The 19,742-nt window shown below is 38.0% G+C and overlaps 1 protein-coding gene across 1 annotated transcript in view; it reads left to right on the plus strand.

The window, feature by feature from the left end:
- The window catches only part of LOC100560823 (uncharacterized), a 108,050-nt gene that overhangs the window by 57,550 nt on the left and 30,758 nt on the right, over positions 1–19,742 (plus strand). Inside the window, exon 4 of the mRNA XM_062974243.1 lies at positions 5,125–5,248. Coding sequence (XP_062830313.1) covers positions 5,125–5,248 — 124 coding nt within the window. The remainder of the gene's footprint in view (positions 1–5,124; positions 5,249–19,742) is intronic.

Here is a 19,742-nt window from a genome sequence, read left to right on the forward strand (position 1 = left end):
AGGCCAGCAAAAGGAGTAAAAGGTTGGTGCTTAGGGAGAATCTCATGGTCTGAATCTCCCAAGAGAGACGTGCCTTATGCTTTAAGAAGCTTTGTGTTCTATTATTCAACATATATATATTTTAAATAAAGATGAGGGGTCGCTTACGGAAGTTTGATCATGGTTTAACATACAAGATGATCTGTATTCATTTTCATCATTTCATGCCTTCTGCCTGGCAGCTTCTTGGTTCTTTTGAAGTGTCGCTTGCATTACTTTGAGCTCCCTGAACTCACCTGCAGTAGGCAGTTGGATTTAAAAGTCACTTGCCTTTCCTTCTGGTGTTAGGTTTTATTATTTATTTATTTATTTTAAAAAACATTACGTTCTACTGGATATCTCTCACAGAGTTTAGTATCCCTTTATGCACTAAGTGCCATACTCTAATGAAGCAAAGATCTTAAAGGGGTGGGGATTCAACCAGACATTGTTGAATGACAACTTGCAGCAGCTCCAGCAAGAAGAACAAGGGCTGAAGAACCCTTAGGTTTGCAAATCAATAGCTTTTTGAAAGCAACACAGTTCCTACCCTTGATCAAATATCTGAAACGGATAAACCTTTAAAATTGACCAATTCCATTCTGTGGGTAAAGACTATTTTTATAAGTGTACATCATGTGAACTATATTTATTTGTGTTTTCTTTTGTACAATTGTTTTGGTCTTATCTTATTGTCAATTTGCATAAAGTTGGGTGTATCTGGCATCATAGGACTTGATACTCTTTGTTGCCACATATTTTTATATAGTTTAAAACAATGTCTGCCTCCTAAAATACAATATTTAATTTAACTTTTACAGAAGCTGGAACAGTCAGAATTGGCTCAAGACATTTTGCTGTGTAGGGCAAAAGGAATGTACAAAAAGCCGATAGAGATGCACATGTGACAGTACTACCACCACATCTAAAAACAGGTTAGTTTTCACCAGGAATGGGCAGAGAAGTTAGATAGCCCAAAGCTGTTTTGTGTCTCCAGAGAGTCCCTATGCTTGTCCCCTCCCAGCAGTGCCAAGAGGTATTTGCCCCAGTGGCTGATAGTGGCCATTTTCTGGCATTTCTGGAGCTCCTCTCCCTTTTAATTCTCCATTAGCCTTTTTTTCAGAAGAGGAACCTGGTAACATCTTTTTTTAGGAAGAGGAAGACTTAAAAAGTGAAAAGGAGTGGAAAATATGGGTAAGAGACAGGATAAAAATCAAATCAATACCATTTCAATGGTTAAATAGCAAATAATGCTGCTCAAATTTTTGGGATCATATAGGGTTTGGGAGTGACAATAGGTGCGTCTGTCCCTCCAAGATTCTGTGGAGAGCCAATGTAGCTCCCCAACCACTGAAAACAGCTCACTCTGGCTTAGGAAGTGCAAAACAGGTTTCACAATTCAGATAGCTTGCATCCTCCAACAAATAATTGTGTAAATCCCTGCTCCCTTAGCATGTACCTAAAGTGCCAGTCTCAATCTACCTAATGGAAGGGCCACTACAGAGCTGTGTTGAATCTCACTTCCAATATCTCTCTTTCCCTCTTCACCCCAAATAAAACTTTTTTGGGGATAGTCCATTCTAAGACATTGATGAAGTGAGACGGGTTCAGTTTGACAACAGGTATAAATTGAATATGCATATGAATAAATAGTACTAGATACACAGAACTTTATGTGAAAGAATATGAACTCCAAAGACATTTCTTCTGCCTCTACCAGTAAGTTTTGGGATAGGAGTTGGGTGGGGCAATTTGAGCTGGGGCAACTAGATTCAGCTCTGGTTTTTCTTTTCCTCTACGAAACAAATAGCACTGCCAAAGCCGATCGTACTAATCAGCCGACATATAGGCAGATACTCACATGCTGTCTATCACTGTGCACATACATCTCTGAATTGGGGGCAGAGTGAGAAAACTGATACTGTGCCAATGGAACAGCTATTAAATAGGCACAATTTGAGGGCATGAAATTCTGCATTCAAGTTATTCATTGATGTTCACCTCATGCAACCCCACTGAAGTCAGTGATGTGTCAAGAATGTAGGTCAGCACTGAAAATAGCTCACTAGAATATATCAATGAATTTTAAAAGGAATTGTTGGAGTTCACTGTTGACCTGAAACTGAACTGAAGCATCCAATCTGATCAAGCTACCACCCGCACCAACTTATTGTTTTAAATTAGGAAATTTATTTATTTATTTATTTCAAATATTTCTATCCCGCCCTTCTCACCCGGAGGGACTCAGGGCGGCGTACAATTGGCAACAATTCGATGCCGATACATCATTAAAAACAACAACATATAAAAAATACAACCAATTAAATACAGTATAAAATATAAAACATAAAACGTGTTTAAAACAGAAATTATTTCTGTTTCCTGCCCCCTAACTGTAATCAACATGACAGAAATATGACAAAACTCTCCCTTGACAGCGGAGCCTTTCGACTGACTAAAAAGAGTAATATAAAATGTCGGTTTAAATTAAAAATGACAAAATTGTGAGCCTTGGTGCAGAATTCATAAGAGATTAAAAAATTATGAAATGGTTGGTAAAATTGTTCCCCTTGAAAAAGCTGGAAAGTCTTTCATGTGTGGAGCTGGGATAAATGGGAACCCACTTTTCTTCATAAAATGTGGATGGATGCAAGTCCAATATAAAAAAGACATGCTAGAAGAGACCAAAGATATATCTGGACTAGTATGTTGTTTGCCAAGGTGGTCCACTAGAGGCCTATTGGAAGTCAGTAAACAAGCTGGTAATAGAACCAACTGGGAAGTGAGATGAAGGGAATGATAACTACATCTAGTGTTTGTCATTGTTGTGTTCCTTTCTTTAATTTAATAATTAAAAGTGCTAGATTAGCAACAAGGGGACCTAAGATTTATTACCTTCTTTGGTACATAGCTCATGGCACTGTTTTGTGGTACAAGGTGGTTGTTTAAAAATAGGATAAAGCACCTGTCTACCTAGTATATAATTTAAGAGATGACACTTCCTCTAGCTCAATATTCACTAAGTAATATGCATAAATGATATTCATTGGCACAAAACATCAAACGTTGTTGCATTTTTGTGTGTGTACAAAGTTGACTTCATTGTCTCTGAAAGAAATTTGCTATAGGCATTTTAACAAACAAATTAGTCAAAATATGATAACAAGGAAATGTCATGTTCTCACTAGGGGAGTCTTCATTAGATGAGGACTCAGAGCTCACAGACAGCAGATTTACCAGAAGAGGAAAAATGGTTTCCCTTCCTTCCTTCACTATGGAATTCTTGATTTTAAATAGTAAAAATGCAAGTAAATAAAAAACTGATTTTTCTCTCTTTCTCTACTTCTCCCTAACAGAGTAAAATTAATGATGTCTAAGACATTTCTTTGCAATCTGGCAACTGGCTCAATTACTTAAATGCAACCACTTGGCTCAGTTATGGGACTATTTCAGAACTTGTGACCTGGATATGATATTTCTGAAGAATAAATAGGTTGCTTATAAACAGGACAGCCAAGCATTCTCTCAGACATTCACTGAGCATAAGAAGCATGAACTGTCAGAAGTCAAAGGTGAGAAACCATCTTGGGCCTGTTCTTCTGAAAAGCTTCTGACTGCTGTTTAGACCAAGCTCTTGGAAACAGTCCATTGACAGGTTTCCTGTCAGGGAATTGTTAGTTTGAGAACTTGTCTAAGAAAGTTTTTTTTTTAAAAAAAAAACCTGACTTATTTCTTTTGCTGACTTGCAGAATCTCCCATTTCTAACACACACACACACACACACACATTAAAAAATCTCCTGGTAAAATGTTGAATTCACACTCAGTCAATAGAATACATTTTGATTGTCAGGAGATGGAAGCTAAACTTAAGAATTCATTACGCCAAGCATTTATTCCAAACTGCACTAGCAAAGAGACAGCTAGGAAAAACAGACATTTAGATAATGATTTTAAAACACTGGTGACTACCTGAAGAATAATATAATTCCTTGAGCTAGACACACACTGTGAGAGCAAAATTATTAAGGAAAGGCAACAGACTTTTAAAAGCTACTATCTGTTTTTGGTTGATCACCTGCTCTAGGTATGTACAGTGGGCCTTCAACATTCACTGGGATTAGGGGCACACAACATCCACAAAAGTGGAAAATATGTAAACAAAAAGGTCACTACTTTTTTTCTGAATGAACATCTCTATAGGAATCTGTAGGTCCCCCTGCCTGACTCTAGGGTCAACTTTCACTGAGAACATATTAATCTAAACCACAAATAATTAAACAATGTGTACAGCTGACTGTAGTGAATACAATAGACTGCAGCACTGGAGTATCATATTCATTAATGCTTTTCTATTGCCATCATAATGACAATGACTTCCTACCATCCTTCAACCTATCTATGATTTCAGCTTGGTATGGTTTCAGTGGATCAATGTTATACGTTTCAGTGCTTCTCCCTCGTCCATATCCTGTGAATCTTTTCAGTTCTCATTCATGTGGCTTCATTCTCCCTTTCCTCCTCTGCACTGGGTTGCACTTCCCCCCACCCCAAAGTCAAAGCCTGTACTCTTTCATTGGATCCTGTCTTCTTCTGACGATCTGTCTACCTGCTCTGTTCCCTGAGGCTGAGGCCATCATTATCAGACGCCTCTGTTCCTTCCCATCTTTTCCAGCTCCTGTTCCCCAAGAAGGCAGAAGTTCTTCCATTGGAGGTTTGCATGTATCATATGCCCTATATTAAGTATTCACATCCCATATTTTTGCGCTTCTGTGCACAAAAAATAAGAGTTTGGACATGGGTGGTTGATATTTTCCATCAACTACAAAGCTTATTGGGTGGCCCCAGGCAAGCACTCTCTCTCATTCCACCCTGCCTTGGCCTTTCAAGGTAGTTATTGGGATAGACAAATGTTTTTATGTACATCGTAGCCATAAGGCTGGGTGTTGAAATATTCTGAAAAATAAATGGTACATAATAATGTTCCATTGTGAGGCAGCAGCAGATCGTTTGAGCCAAAGAAGTTTGGCTCAGTTATGTAAACTATAAAATTTAAAAGCCCTTTTATTTTCTTTACTGAACAATGGACCTTCATTTTGATTTTCAGAATGTGCTTTGCCAATTTCCTGTTCACGTTGACTATCTGCAGGGATCCCAAGAAAATGGCTTACAGGAAGTCACCAGCATCCTCTCCTTTGTTTCCCTGGAACCAAAGCACAATATTAATGCAGGTAAAAGTAGTCATTTGTTATCTGATTGCCATTCATTGAATAAAGGACAAGCATTTTTTGATGTAGTTAATTTTGTGTAATTCACACTTTTTTTATAACCTCGGGAGAAAAAAAAATCACATTCTTTGTATGGTTTTAAAGCTGTCTTTCTACAATACTCTCCACACCAAGAACCTACAAATAAAATAAACAGAATAGTCTACATAATTGCCTGCTTTTGTCAAGCAAAAACCAGTGCTCCTTTCCTTGCGTCTGCTGTATAGATAAACATTATATCCATAACCACATTTGTTTTCCTCATAGGAATGCACATCAAGAAAGCCTATGTACAACTAGGAATGTTTTTCTTTGCCTTTGGCATCTTCTATGTAAATGGTACTTTACTTAAAAAAAAACACAGTTGATACACAAACCATATTTGTTTGGAAGTAAGTATCACTGTGCTCAATGATGCTTAATCCCAGGTAAATTCACATAGGATTGCAAACTTGCTTTATTGGCAGAAGAAAGATTTATTTTGCCAAATTCAGTTTTGCTGCAAGTCTTCTTGACGTAGTTATGTAATTCTGTTCAATTCAGTGAGCTTTTCTGCTCTGTGAGCTCGGTATTTTTGTCTCTCTTTGTAAAATATTTGAAAAGTAAAACATAGAAAACAAAGAGGAAATGTTGTATATAAAATGTTTCTTGGAACTAAAAAAAAGTTTAGATGCATCCTTAGTAGGTGTAAAATAGCATGACAGAAATGGCTTTGCTAATTTATTTTCATGACTGCTAAGCACAAGTATGCCCCTCCTGTCTTTAATTACAGTGGCAAAATTCCCTATTTGCCTCAAAGAGGGTAATTCTGCAACCTTACGATAACATTTTATCTTCTTTATTACCCTCTAGTTCCATTTTGGAAAGATACAAAATGAATTCAGTCCCCCCCCCCACCCGCCATACTTTGTATACCAATCTTTTTATAAGGAGCAAAATGAAAGCAACTGGTGGCACGACAACTGAAACAATATTATCTAAATTAGATTAGCTGTGATAAAATGTGTTAGCAAGGAAGTGAAAGATCTAGATGAGCTATTTATTAGAATACAATACGTTCTTAATCTGTATGAAAACATACAACTAGTATACCTCAAATTGTTTCCTTAGTCTCAGGGTTTCCAAACCTGTGGAAACCTCAAAGGGTACATTACAATTACAGAAGTAATTTTTTGTGTGGCTTTAATAACTAATATAACGTGCTTTGAAGTAATGTGGCCCCACACCGTAATCTACCGCCAAACACCTAAACCAACAGAAAAGGTAGGACCATCACTATGGAGGTGAAGGAGACGGAAGTGTGTAATCAGATAAACGAAAGGAAAGTTTTGAAAGGGTTTGGAGGGGAGTAACAGGAGATATTATTGGTGTGTTTCTTACTTCATTGTTGTTTTTCTTTCAGTAAAAGTTCTATCAGCTGGGGAGAGTTGTTCTTGTCTTTGAAGCTAGCTCTTGTTTCTCTGAAGTCAGATTCCTTATTCCCAGGGCTCCACTCTGCAATGCCAGCACAAACATCTACCAGCAGCTGCGCAGCACTTTCAAAACTTTGCAAGATGCTATCAAGCCATTAGTTATTCCCCCTTAGATTCAGTCCCAGGGTTTTCATGTTGCAAGGTTTAAGTTTGGAGAATAAGGAAATCATGTCAAGGATAGTGAATCCAATCAACAAATGCAGAAATACTCACGTGGACTCAAGATATGAGTTATGTTTATACTTGAATGGAAAGATAATACTTCATTGAAGTGACACTTTGCAGATTGCTCACATCTATCAAATATTTGGTTTACATGCTCTCTCTATTTTTAGACACTAAAGTGTTTAGGATTTCACCTCATGAATGCTAAATTTGCTATTTATTTTATTTATAATGTTTGTATATTGCTCAGTGGGAGCCATCAGTGGTGCAACAGGGTAAACTGCTGAGCTGCTGAACCTGCTGACCGAACAGTTGGTGGTTTGAATACAGGGAGCAGAGTGAGCTCCTGCTGTTAGCCCTAGCTTCTGCCAACCTAGCAGTTTGAAAACATGCAAATATGAGTAGATCAATAGGCACCGCTCCAGTGGGAAGGTAACAACACTCCATGCAGTCATGCTGGCCACATGATCTTGGAGGTGTCTATGGACAAAACAATACAATATAAACAGCATATAAAAGAACAGCACATCACAATACAGTAAGCAACACAATAAATAATAATATCAATTACAAAATAAAACAAGGAGACAATGAAAAACAAGGGCAGACCACATGAACATTAAGTTAAAACTCGGGGTGAGAAAGACATAAAAATAAAAACCACAGCGAACAGGGTCATAAGGAAGTGGGGTATTCTGGAGGATAGATATTAGAGGGAGCAACGGAAACAAAATATAAAATGGTTACTCTGCAAAAGCACAGCGAAAGAGCCATGTTTTCAAGTCTTTCTTGAAGGCTGCTAGTGTGGGGGCTTGCCTAATCTCAGCAGGCAGAGAATTCCATAGTCGGGGGGCCACAGCAGAAAAGGCTGTTCCCACAAGGCGGGTCTGGGATATCGGGAGTGGGGACAGGAAAGCTTCCCCTGATGAACGAAGGGATCGGGTAGGCTTATGATATTAGTATGCCCCTTGTTTAATGGGGGGAGGAAGTGGTACATTCCTAAATTTACCATAGAAACAGGAAATCATGGACAATAGCAAACCATATTGAAATGAATGACTTTCACCAGAAATTATCATAGAGTCTCAGTGAAGGATTTAGAAAATTCTAAGAGCGGTATTCTCTCCAGGAATTTGCCAATTTTTTTCTAATGAGACTCTATGGGAACTTCCAGTGGAAATTCACCATCGAATTGTATGGAGGTCCTAGAAAACTCCTAGGGAGTACATATTTTGCTGGATGTGAGTAGGTGAAATCATAGGTACCAATCCTATGGGTACAGGGGATGTACTTTATAAAAGAGCTTAGGAGTAGTTCCTAAATCATTAAAAATTAAATTACATTAAAATAATTAAATGTTCCACAAAAAAACCATTACGTCCCACCCCCCAGCAAGTGTCTCATTGTTCTTACTTTGGGAAACATATCCCTATTCTACCATTTTGAGCATTGCAGTCATGGAGGAAAACTGAGACATATCCTGTGGTCCCACTTTCTATAGTTTTCTTTGCAAAGATCTGAACTGTAACTGTGTTTGCATGAATGCAGTTACAGAAGTCTATGTAACCAGAAATTCAGATTAGACTGGGTTCTCCACTATTTGGAGCTTTCAAACAAACACAGTTACACTTCAAGTCTACTTCTTTTCCTAAAAAGAGCTCTGGTGAATTTCTTTTAGATTCTGACACTACTGTAACTCCTCTTAAACAAAAGCATGCAATACAAATATTTGCTTGTGTTGGAAAAAGCATGGAAAGCTATTCTTTTTGTTTTAAACTATTGGAGTAGCCTTGGGTCCCACAACAGGACAGAAGTGAGCTACAAGATAAATAAGTAAATTAATAAGCCATCTTAACATGTGTGAGTATTGTCAATGTGAGAAGAAAGTAGATTATAACCTTTGTGGCAATGAACTCCAAAACATATCTATACAACAACGAACCCCACTGAGTTCAGTGGGGCTTGAATAGGCGGATCCGGGATTGCAGCCTTGAAACCACATGTGCACTCTGGTCAATGCCAGTTCCACATTTGCATTACAGATCAGCTGCAGCAGAAGTCAGTTTAACTCTCATGTGTGAAAATATCCTTAAATAGCAATGTGACAGAGCAATACAAACTGAATAGTTGGCACTGACATATGAACCCCAGAGAAGAAGAAAGGCACAATCTGAGGCATCCCGTTCTTAATCATATATGAACCATGGGACATGAAGTCTTGTGTCAGCTGTCATTTCCTTGCTGCTTCACGATCTGGTTTTAAAACATAATTATGGAAATGTGATTGCAAGATAATCCATGAAAAAAATTGATAGATTGCAGATGGTAATTATGGTTGCTGCTTGAGGAACATTAATTTAGTAATAGAAAACATACCAAAAATGGCAGTCTTCTTGTGTGTGAAAGATGATACGGAAGATCTCAAACTAACTTCTGGTACCTTTGTATTTTTTTGGTGATTCTGAGCAGTATTGTTTGTCAGTCTGCATGAAGTGATGAAAGAAAAACTGACACTGTGAACAAACCTGTTTGGCCAAAAATGCTAAGTAATTCCTACTTCCTGTGGTAATGGCATCAAGAGCAGTTTGATTCAGGTTCATAACATGAATGCAGCATTTATGAAATAATCTTGGTTATTAATTCTAATAAAAAGAAGAAACCCAAATGTAATTATTGAATATATTAATTTGTTTGCATTAGTTACATTTATAGGGAAGCTTAGCAATAACCCAACCATAGTAGTCACATTTTTAAAATTAAACTACTACAGTGTGCTCTATGTAGGGCTGCCCTTGAAGATGCAAGTAGTACAACATTCAGCAGTTGGATTGTTCTTTAGGACACTGCATAAAACACATTTAATGCTGATTTTAAAGACTGTTTCCTTCTCAATGTGCCTGCTCAAGGGCAGGAGTCCTCTTCTGGAGGCCATTAATAGGGGCAATGCACTACGTGAGGAAGAATGGCAGTACTTTCTCTTCTGTGGTGTCCTTGTGATGGGAAGATTATTTGGCATCAACACTGACTTCATTCCAGAGCCATATTAAAACATGGCTTTTTATAAAGCCTATGGGTTCCATTGTTTTGTTCAAATCTATACACATATGTGGTTATTAGAATCATTGAATCACAGAGATGGAAGAGACCACATGGGCCATCTAATCCAATCCCTGCCATGTAGGAAAAGCACAACCAAAGCACCCCAGCAGATGGCCATCCAGCCTCTGTTTAAAAGCCTCCAAAAAAGGAGCTTCCACCTCACCCTGAGGCAGAGAGTCCCGCTGCTGAAAAGCTCTCACAGTGAGGAAGTTCTTCCTAATGTTCAGCTGGAATCTTTTTTCCTGTATAATTTGAACCCGTTGCTTCGAGTCCTGGTCTCCAGGGCAGCAGAAAATAAGCTTTTACCCTCTTTCTTATTGACACTCTTTCAGATATTTAAACATAGCTATCACGTCTCCTCTCAACCTTCTCTTCTGCAGGCTAAACATACCCAACATAGGGCATGATCTCCAGAATTTTGATCATTCTAGTCACCTTCCTCTGGACATGTTCTAACTTCTCAATATTCCTCTTGAATTGTGGCGCCCAGAACAGGACACAATATTCCAAGTGAGGTCTGAGCAAGTTAAATTGTTAACTTGTTAACACTGATTTTTTTAGGGTTGGTCCAGATGGGCAAATGTAAGTTGTAGTATTTATTGCTGTAGGTCTTAGATAAAAATACCCATAGAATCATGGAAGGGATGTTTTATTTGTTTATTTAATTTTTATCCTGCCTTTCTCTTGATATAGGGACTCATGGTGGATAACAACAAACATGACACAGTACAATTAAAACAAAGGAAATGCATTAAAATATGAATATGAAAGTTTTTAAAAAAGCTAATCCTTTGTATCATGAAACATAGAAATATTAAAATACATTTAAAATGACACTTAAAACCTACACAGCCCCCCCATTTGTCCTCCACTTGGAGTAGCCATCTTCAAGTTGTAGTAAAGGTAAAGATTTCCCCTGACGTTAAGTTCAGTCATGTCTGACTCTGGAGGTTGGTGCTCATCTCCATTTCTAAGCCGAAGAGCCGGCGTTGTCCGTAGACACCTCCAAGGTCATGTGGCTGGCATGACTGCATGGAGCGCTGTTACCTTCCCGCCAGAGCGGTACCTATTGATCTACTCACATTGGCATGTTTTCGAACTGCTAGGTTGGCAGAAGCTGGAGCAACAGCTGGAGCAATCTTCAAATTGATACATTCCAAATGTGTTGGTTGGATTATACTCCCCATAATCTCAAACTGTATTACCATGTTGGTTGGCAATGGTATAGACCACTGCTTCTTAAACTGTGGGGCCTGACCACAAATGACCCTTAGCTCAATGTTGGGGTCATGAAAAATTTGGTAACAGTAAAAGGTTTCTGAATGGCATCCATTTACACAAATCTGTTAACAACATGCAGTGTTTTCAATGGACTCTGCAGAAAATGCTTGACCTGTGCTTCATAAAAAGGAAAATCAGTCTGTTTAACTCATTCTGCAAATGCTGATTTATTTTCAGGCAATGTTTGTTTTTAATTCCTAGTTTATATACCTAATATAATGTAAAAATTTCTCTGGTGGAGAGGGGTCGCAAGTGGAGAAAGTTTGAGAAGGCTCGGTATACGAGATTATTGTCTACTACATCATCTGGTGGGCATCAGGTTGAGGAAAGATATTTTTTAGAAGAATGCTTAAACTGCCTAACAGAAACCTACATGCCTGCAAAGTAAAAGATTGATGACTAATTGGAGAGAGGAAACACCTCCTTCTTTCTTGTGGGCAGGCAATGTTTTAATCACAGCTGTGTGAATGAAAGTGCTGGGAGGATCATCTTTCACACACAAACTTCAACAGAGTGTTGCTTTTGAGCTTCAATCTTGGCAATTTCTAGGTTCATTGTTCTTGTCACACTTACTGCACATACTCCTGTGTATTTAGGCAGAACCGGTTCCCAAACTCCTATGTCATTTTACATCACCGATTCTTAAAACATTTGTGTAGAATTGCTCAGCAATACTTCTAATAATAATTCCTGCCCCTTTCCAATGAATTGGAAGTATTCTACTGAATATATTTACTTGTATGTGCAACGCAAGGTGGAAGAGTACAATGAATTTGTAACAGTCCCCTTATTCAATTATTGCCATATATCAAGATCAGGCTGCTTATTTCAGAAAAATGGCAAGACACTGTTCAATGTATTTTTCTTTCTTTCAGAGATTTAGTCTCTGAAAATTGGTTCCATTTATTGCACATTTTCTTTCTCACACGCACAGACCGAAAAGCATATGTGCAGTATGATATATCCGTATCTCTTTCTATGCAGTCATTAGACTGAAAAAACATTTCTGAAGTTATGTGTGAGAATCCTGCATAAATGGGATCTATTTTTTACCTATCAGATGCTTCTTGGCGAAATTACTTTGCATTTCAGAAGTGAAATATATATTACTTAGACACATTGCTCAAATTCTGAAGCCTTGACTTCCATTTTTTTTTAAAAGGAAGAGCTATTACCTATACTGATAATCTCCTCATCTCATCAGCTTCACCAATATGAGGTGATGATTCGTAAACTTGCCCTTCATTAAAGACTGGCTTACATGACTAGCTAATTATCTTTGTAGATGATGATAAGAAATGGGTAGAAAATTCACTCAGTATGCATGTCAGTGCAAACTTATCAAATTTTTATTTCTTGAACATGAACACAATTTATGGTGCAGTTAGGCTCCAAAACTGGTACTTTCGAGTGTATTAAAGGATGCACAGAGTTGGAAAAGTGTGAACAAAATGTGTAAATTTCAAAACATTACTGGACTATGGCTCTAGAGAGCAGGGTTCAATTTCTCACTCAGGCTGAATCTACATTGCTATATAAAATCCAGATCATCTGCTTTGATGATGGCAGACTCATATAATCCAGTTCAAAGCAGATACTACAGATTTTCTGCTCCGATAATCTGGATTATATGGCAGTGTAGATCCAGCCTTAGCTATGGCAACCCACTAATGACTTTGGTAAGACACACCTCTCAGGGTGTATCTACACTATAGATTTAATGCCATCTAACACCACTTTAACTGCCACAAATTATGGAATCATAGGAATTATAATTTTATAAGGTCTTCAGCCTTCTTTGCCAAAGACTGCTGTGCCTCACCAGCTGCCATAATCCCATAGCACTGAGCCATAGGAGTTAAAGTGATGTCAAATTGCATTGATTCCACACTGCAGATACTCTCTCAGCCACTGAGGAAAGCAAAGGCAAAAACCATCTGAACATATATTGTCAAGAAAAATCCATGATAGAGCTGCCATGCAAAGTCAGAAATTACTCTGAGGTAAACAATATTTATATTTGTTTATGAATAAGGATGCAATATTAAGAGAGATATGGGAGGAAGATCTAGGGACTAAGATAGGGGAAGTGGATTGGATACAGTTATGGGATCAAAGACATTTAACGAATTTATCGATACGCATTAAAGAAAATTATTATAAATTGGTATGGAAATGGTATTTAACACCAGTAAAGATAGCAAACATCAATAAGAACACCACAAAAAATTGTTGGAGAGGTTGCCAGGAGGTGGGCACATACATACATATGTGGTGGCAATGTAAATATGTAAACATATTTTGGGGGAAAGTATTTAGAGAAATAGAAACTACAATGGATATGAAGATAGGAAAAAGTGCAAGTATTGCATTGTTGTCATTATATAATGTTAAGAAATTGAAAAAAACAGAGAAGGATGAATAAATAACATGCTAACTGCAGCAAGGTTGTTGCTAGCAAGGAACTGGAAAGGTAAAATAAATATACAAATAGAAGAATGGTACAAAGAACTATGGAAATTAGCAATAAACGATAAGTTGACGTGTAGGTTAAGAGTTAAGAAAGGGGTATGGAAGAAAAATGACTTTAATGAGGTTTGGGGAAAATTTATTGAGAATGGTTTAAAAGAAGTAGATGGGAAATTACCTCCACAAGAAGAAATGGTATTTTGGAAAGAGAATGCAAATTGAAATGGCTCGGAGGGGGGGGTGGGCACAGAGGTGAATAAAACAACATACAAGATACATGTACATATATTGTTGATGCAATGAATTATGTATGGAATAGAAGAATATGTAATGTACGGAGGTAGTGATGTATTTTAAGAAAACTAATAAAATTTTATTAAAAAAATAAAAAAATAAAATAAAAATAATGAACAATAGTAGTAGTAGTAGTAGTAGTAATAATAATAATAATAATAATAATAATAATAATAATAATAATAATAGGAACTCCCTCCCATGGGAAATTAGACAGGCCACAACATTGTCCACCTTTTATAGGAATCTGAAAATCTGGTTGTTTCAGCTTGCTTTTGACAACACTTAGTCCTTAGTCACAAATACCCAGTCCCTAGGTATCATAAGAATATGCTTCTATGTTCACTTTATCCAATACCCAGCCCTATCTCTGCTGCTTGCATTACTCCATGCCCAGCCCTTGTATATTCTGATCATGCCCATTGTACTATGGCAACTGGTTTTGCTGAGTAGTTTTTACATGGCTGTTTTATATTCTTATGTTTTATTGAATTTGTGTTTTTAACTGTTTTGTTATTTTTTTTTGCTATGTTCTTATTTTAACCTATTTTTTTCTTTGATGAATTGTTTGTGTTTGTGTCTGTCGGCATTTGTCCCATAAGTAAGCCACCCCGAGTCCTGTTTGGGAGATAGTTTTGGGGTACAAGAATAAAGTTATTATATTATTACTATGTATTTGGACATATATTTGGAAAAAAAATGTATGTAAGGATTTTCAATGGACATTTAAAATGCAAAAACTTGGGAAATGTCAGCATGGTGGAGTGGTTGAGATGTTGGATTAGGACTCTGGAGACCAGGGTTCAAATCCTCATGTTTGTATGGAAGCCTACTAGGTGATCTTGGCCAAGTCACACTTTCTCACCCTTTTAATGAAGGCAAGGTTAACTCCCCTGTGATAAATTACATTAGAATTTCTATAAATTGGGAAAAACCTGAAGGCCCACAGGAAAAATAATATTTATTGCCTCTGATGTGGCACTAAAACAGAATGAAAAATGAATTTCAGTGAAATTGACCTTCATATATTCAGCCGATCCTAAGGATTATGCTCCATAAAAGCTTTTATTTAATTACTGATTGCAGCCTGCACATCAAGAAAGGGCAAATATATAAGAAATTCACAAGATCTTGAACATCAGCTGAAGTCAGTCTCAAAATGTGGTGACTTGAAACTGAGCATTTAAACCTCTTCCATAGACAAGAATTGTGCCTGAGGGGCTTAAACTATATCTGTGATAATAGAGCTGTGGATATTTATTTGCTACATTTCTCTGGACACACTATTTGTTATACAAAAAACCCTCAAGGTTTCTTATAATAAAACATGCAAAAGTTTTTTTAAAAACATTAAAAACAATATATAACATTGAAAAGACCTACCTGCTGGCAGAGCTTGCAAAACGTTATTGCCCAAAATGTGTAACCTTTTATTGGCTAAAATGTGTCTCTGTTTCATTTTTTTTTGCTTGGCAGAAGGTGGAGACATACTTTGATTTTGGGAGGTAAAGAATCTAAGGTCTTTCTTGAATCTCAGACTTTCCAGATTTGTTGGACTGTAATGCCTATATAGTTCATTATATCATTATATAGTTAAACCCGTATGATACCACTTGAACTATCATAGCTCCATTTTGGGATTTGTAGCTTGGAGAAATCTTTAGAATTCTCTTTACCAGAGAGCTCTGGTGCTCTAGATGACTTGAATTTGTATAATTGTTAATTGATGATTTTTATAATGGATATTTTAATTATCTGTTTTAATTGTAATTGTTTTACAACTGTTGTGTTTTTGGCATCTAATGACTGCCAGTTGTGAGGCCACCCTGAGTCCACCTTTGGGGGTGAGATGGACGGGATACAAATGTACAAAATAAATAAATAAATAAATAATAATAGATTAGAGGAATGAAAGAGAAAGATTTCTAGCAAATAATTCTCATTAAACTACAAATTCCAGGATTGTGTAGTGACTGTATCTGGAGTGTAGTAACAAGACATATTTTAAAAAATAGAGACACATTTTAAAAAAGCTTTAGAAAGTTCTGTAAAATTGGCAAGAAGTGCTTGGTATTTTTTTTTTTAAAAAGCTGATAAGACTTCATACTAACGTCTGTTACTTTTTGTTTGCATTTCTTTCTTCAGACTGATACAGCAGAGATAGGAAAAATGAGCTCTGCTTTCTTTTTCCCAGGCAACAACTTGAAGTTTCCTCTTTGTTGTAACAACCGTAATAATTAAAAATTGATGCCACAACACACACTGGAATGTGGAAAACAAACAGGGGTCAGAACCAGCTGACCCAAGGTATGAAATTTACTATTAAAAAAAACAAAGGAAACTGAGGAGGGGTTCAATGTATACCGCTAGAGGCCAAGAGCTTTGGATTGCAAAGCCAATAAGATATTAAAACCACCCTATATTACTTTGTTTTCTATCTCCTGAACAAATAAATACTGAAAATATGTTTATCTGTTCTGTTTTACCAGGGAATACACTTTCCAGAATGTATATATTAAGAGAGGATGTATAGTTATTTTGCAGCACTAAGGGGAGGCAAATATAGCAATGGGGGTGGGAAGCGGGGGAGATCTTTGAGCAAAAACAGGCTTGAGAAACAGGGGGTCTTGCGTGGGCCTCGGCGTACCATGTCCCTCATGCTGATTACTTGAATAGACCGGCTGCCAAAATAAATTTTCCTTGGACTCCAGAGTTTCTAGGATGTGCTTGGCTTGCCTTGCCAACACAGCAGTTTCTTCCTCACACAAACAATTCTGCTTTTGCTAGTCAGGATATAAACAGAAAGAATGCCTGGTTAATTATTTGTATAAAGGCAAAGATAGCTGAAATCTGGAAATGGCAAGATGGCTGGAAGACTCTTCTTTCATGCATCTGGAGGAGCCGTCATGTGTAGATTGGCACTGACCAAAGGCTACAAACCACACAGCATCTCCAGTTGCCTGCCAGAGATGAGATTAAAGTTGGGAAAGTGGGGGCAGTGGAGAGGAGGTAGTTAAGCATGGGAGATCCAAGCTTCCTGCCCTCACATGTGCGAACCTGAGAAGAAATCCCAGGGCAAGCCCCACTTCTAGACAGAATGAGGCAGCACTTTGTGAACAGTTTGTTTGTTATTGTTGCATTTTTATTGCCAGTGAAGAGAGGGGATTGTGGGTTTTCCTGCCTCATATCTCAAACTAATCTGGGTGGTTTTGAATGCTCTCTGCCTTGATAGGAGATGGATGAGGTGCTATTGCTGTTCTGCCCCCGGCAGCAAAATGCCTGGGAGATCTTTGGGAATCTTTGTCCTGTTTTAAAAGTAACAACAAGCTGGCAAGTTTGGCATTCCAGACTGTTTCTCAGCAGTAGAGAGAGAAGAGCCTCCCATCAGCTTTCTATGAATAGAATTTCAGGGTGCTCTGCCAGAATGACATGTTTAATTTCAATGATGTTTTGCTGCCCAAGGGGATGGGGACCCTCACCAATATGCCTGTTCCTTTGCTTTGTATGCTCCCATTTTTCTCTTTAATCACTTATAGTGGTGATATGAGAAACAGGGAAGAGGGGCCAGTAATATGGGGCAGAGGCATAGATTACTTTCATAATTCTAATAGGCAAATTGGGCTTGTGATGCTGGTGCACCCATTTGGGAGATGTTTGGCAAGCATAAAGACACACACTATCATCTACCTGTCATCCATCCATCTATCAACCCTGCCTGGCACAGAATCCAAGGCATTCTAAGGCAGTTGTGATGCTTGTTGGATCTACTTTAACCTTTTTTATTAGCAGATGGTCCAACGTGCAACCTCTAACACCTCCAGATTTGGTTTGGAAAGTCTATGAAATCATGGCAGTTACTGCCCGTTCATAGACTGTACTGGACTTGATATATAGAAGCTACCTACATTCAGTTAAATGGTATGTTTTAAATAATTAAATTTCCAAAAATAAGTTTGTGATATTGTTTAAAACATATAGAAATAAAGTGTAAGAGGTCAGTTTGTTAGTGCAATTCTATACAACTGAAGCTAAAGATTGTTAATATTCCTTGTCCAATCAACAGAACTGTTGGAATTAAAGCTTTAGTGATAAAACTTAAAATTAATTTGATAGCCTTATAAAGTGCTTCCATATTCCTATAAATTGTACAGAAGCAACTTCCAGTGCTTACTTATCAGACAATTATATTTTTCATATAAAATGAAAAGTACTTCTATGAGAAGATTATTCTCCAGGAAGCTAATGAACACAATATCAGAGCTTGACAAATTTATGTTTTAGGACTGCAACACCCAGAATCCTCCAGAGACCATAAGCAGTGCGATTGAGAGTTGAGAGATTTGAGCATTGAAAATATTGAACTTGTCAAGAGTTGCATAATATAACAGAAATATTTTTCTTTGTAGCATTTTTACCAGTTGCTGTAGGCAGGGCTGTAGCTGGGGGGGGGGGGGGGAGGGTTAAGGGTTCAACCCCCCAAAAGGTTTACTCATGAATTTTAACTGGTTGACCAATTTATGAGTAAAGCAGGTTTATTTTAACCTGACAGATTTTGAGGGGTGTGTGAAGTTTTAATCCCCCCTCCAGCTGTGGCCCTGGCTGTAGGTTATACAGCCAGGGCCGAACCAGTAAAACCATCTCTGAATGTTCCTTACCTAAGACATCCTCTTAAATTCATGGGGTTAGATCATGCCGAATTTATCATTGTGCTTAGTTGTGTTTCAGCACAGAGCCCTGTTGGCCAGGGGCCCCCATCTTCCTATCATTTTTTTTTTACAATGGAGTTTACTTTTGTGATGTAATTCTAAATTTGAAGGCATTCGGTTTTGAAAGATTCCAGACTTAGGACCTCATCACATTTAGGTCCCCGATCTGGGTGATAGCGGAGGGAATCTCCACGAATCTGGCTGGGCAAATCCAGTGGGGTCCAGTGGGGACATGGGGATCCCACTGCCCCACACCCTGCATTACCTGCATCGCCCCTCACCTTATCCCATGAGAGGACGCGTTGCTGTCCAGACTCTCCCCCTTTGTTTTCTGTGCAACACGGGAAGGTTCCCGCATTGCAGGTGCTGTCTCCAGTGATGCTTGAACCTCTCTTCAGGCATGGAGCCCCACCAGAAGTAAATTGATATCATGTGATGGGATTCAGTGAGCCCCATGCCTGAAGAGAGGTCCAAGTGTGTAAGACGGGCAATTTTGCCCATCTGATGAAGTCCATAATAATAGAGTTGATATTCTATGGGCGTGTGTCACAAAGCACACAGCGTAGGCTTCAAGGCCCAAGTAAGGAGCCTCATAACAACTAGCAGAGGGCCTCGGTCACCAAAAGTCCATAAGAGATATAAAAATGCACAAAGAGATATATTTATTATTTATCCTGTGATGTTATTTATACTTGGGCTAAATACTGAGGAGAAGGTAGCTTCTCTTCAGTATGCATTTAGTTCTAGAAGGCATATAAAGATCTTTGATCATAATGAGTTAACTGATGATTTTGTAACTTAGGGCACATCTACATTGGAATGCAAATCTGGGAAAATTGGGCTACCATGATGAAGACATTTACCTGTACCTGCTTAATCTGAGGCTATACATCTGGCCTGCATCAATAGGGGTTTAGCGTCTAGATCCAGGGAAGTCATGCTCCCACTCTATTCTGCCTTGGTCAGACCACA

This window comes from Anolis carolinensis, chromosome 2 (assembly GCF_035594765.1).
Source record: "Anolis carolinensis isolate JA03-04 chromosome 2, rAnoCar3.1.pri, whole genome shotgun sequence".
NCBI lineage: Eukaryota > Metazoa > Chordata > Lepidosauria > Squamata > Dactyloidae > Anolis > Anolis carolinensis.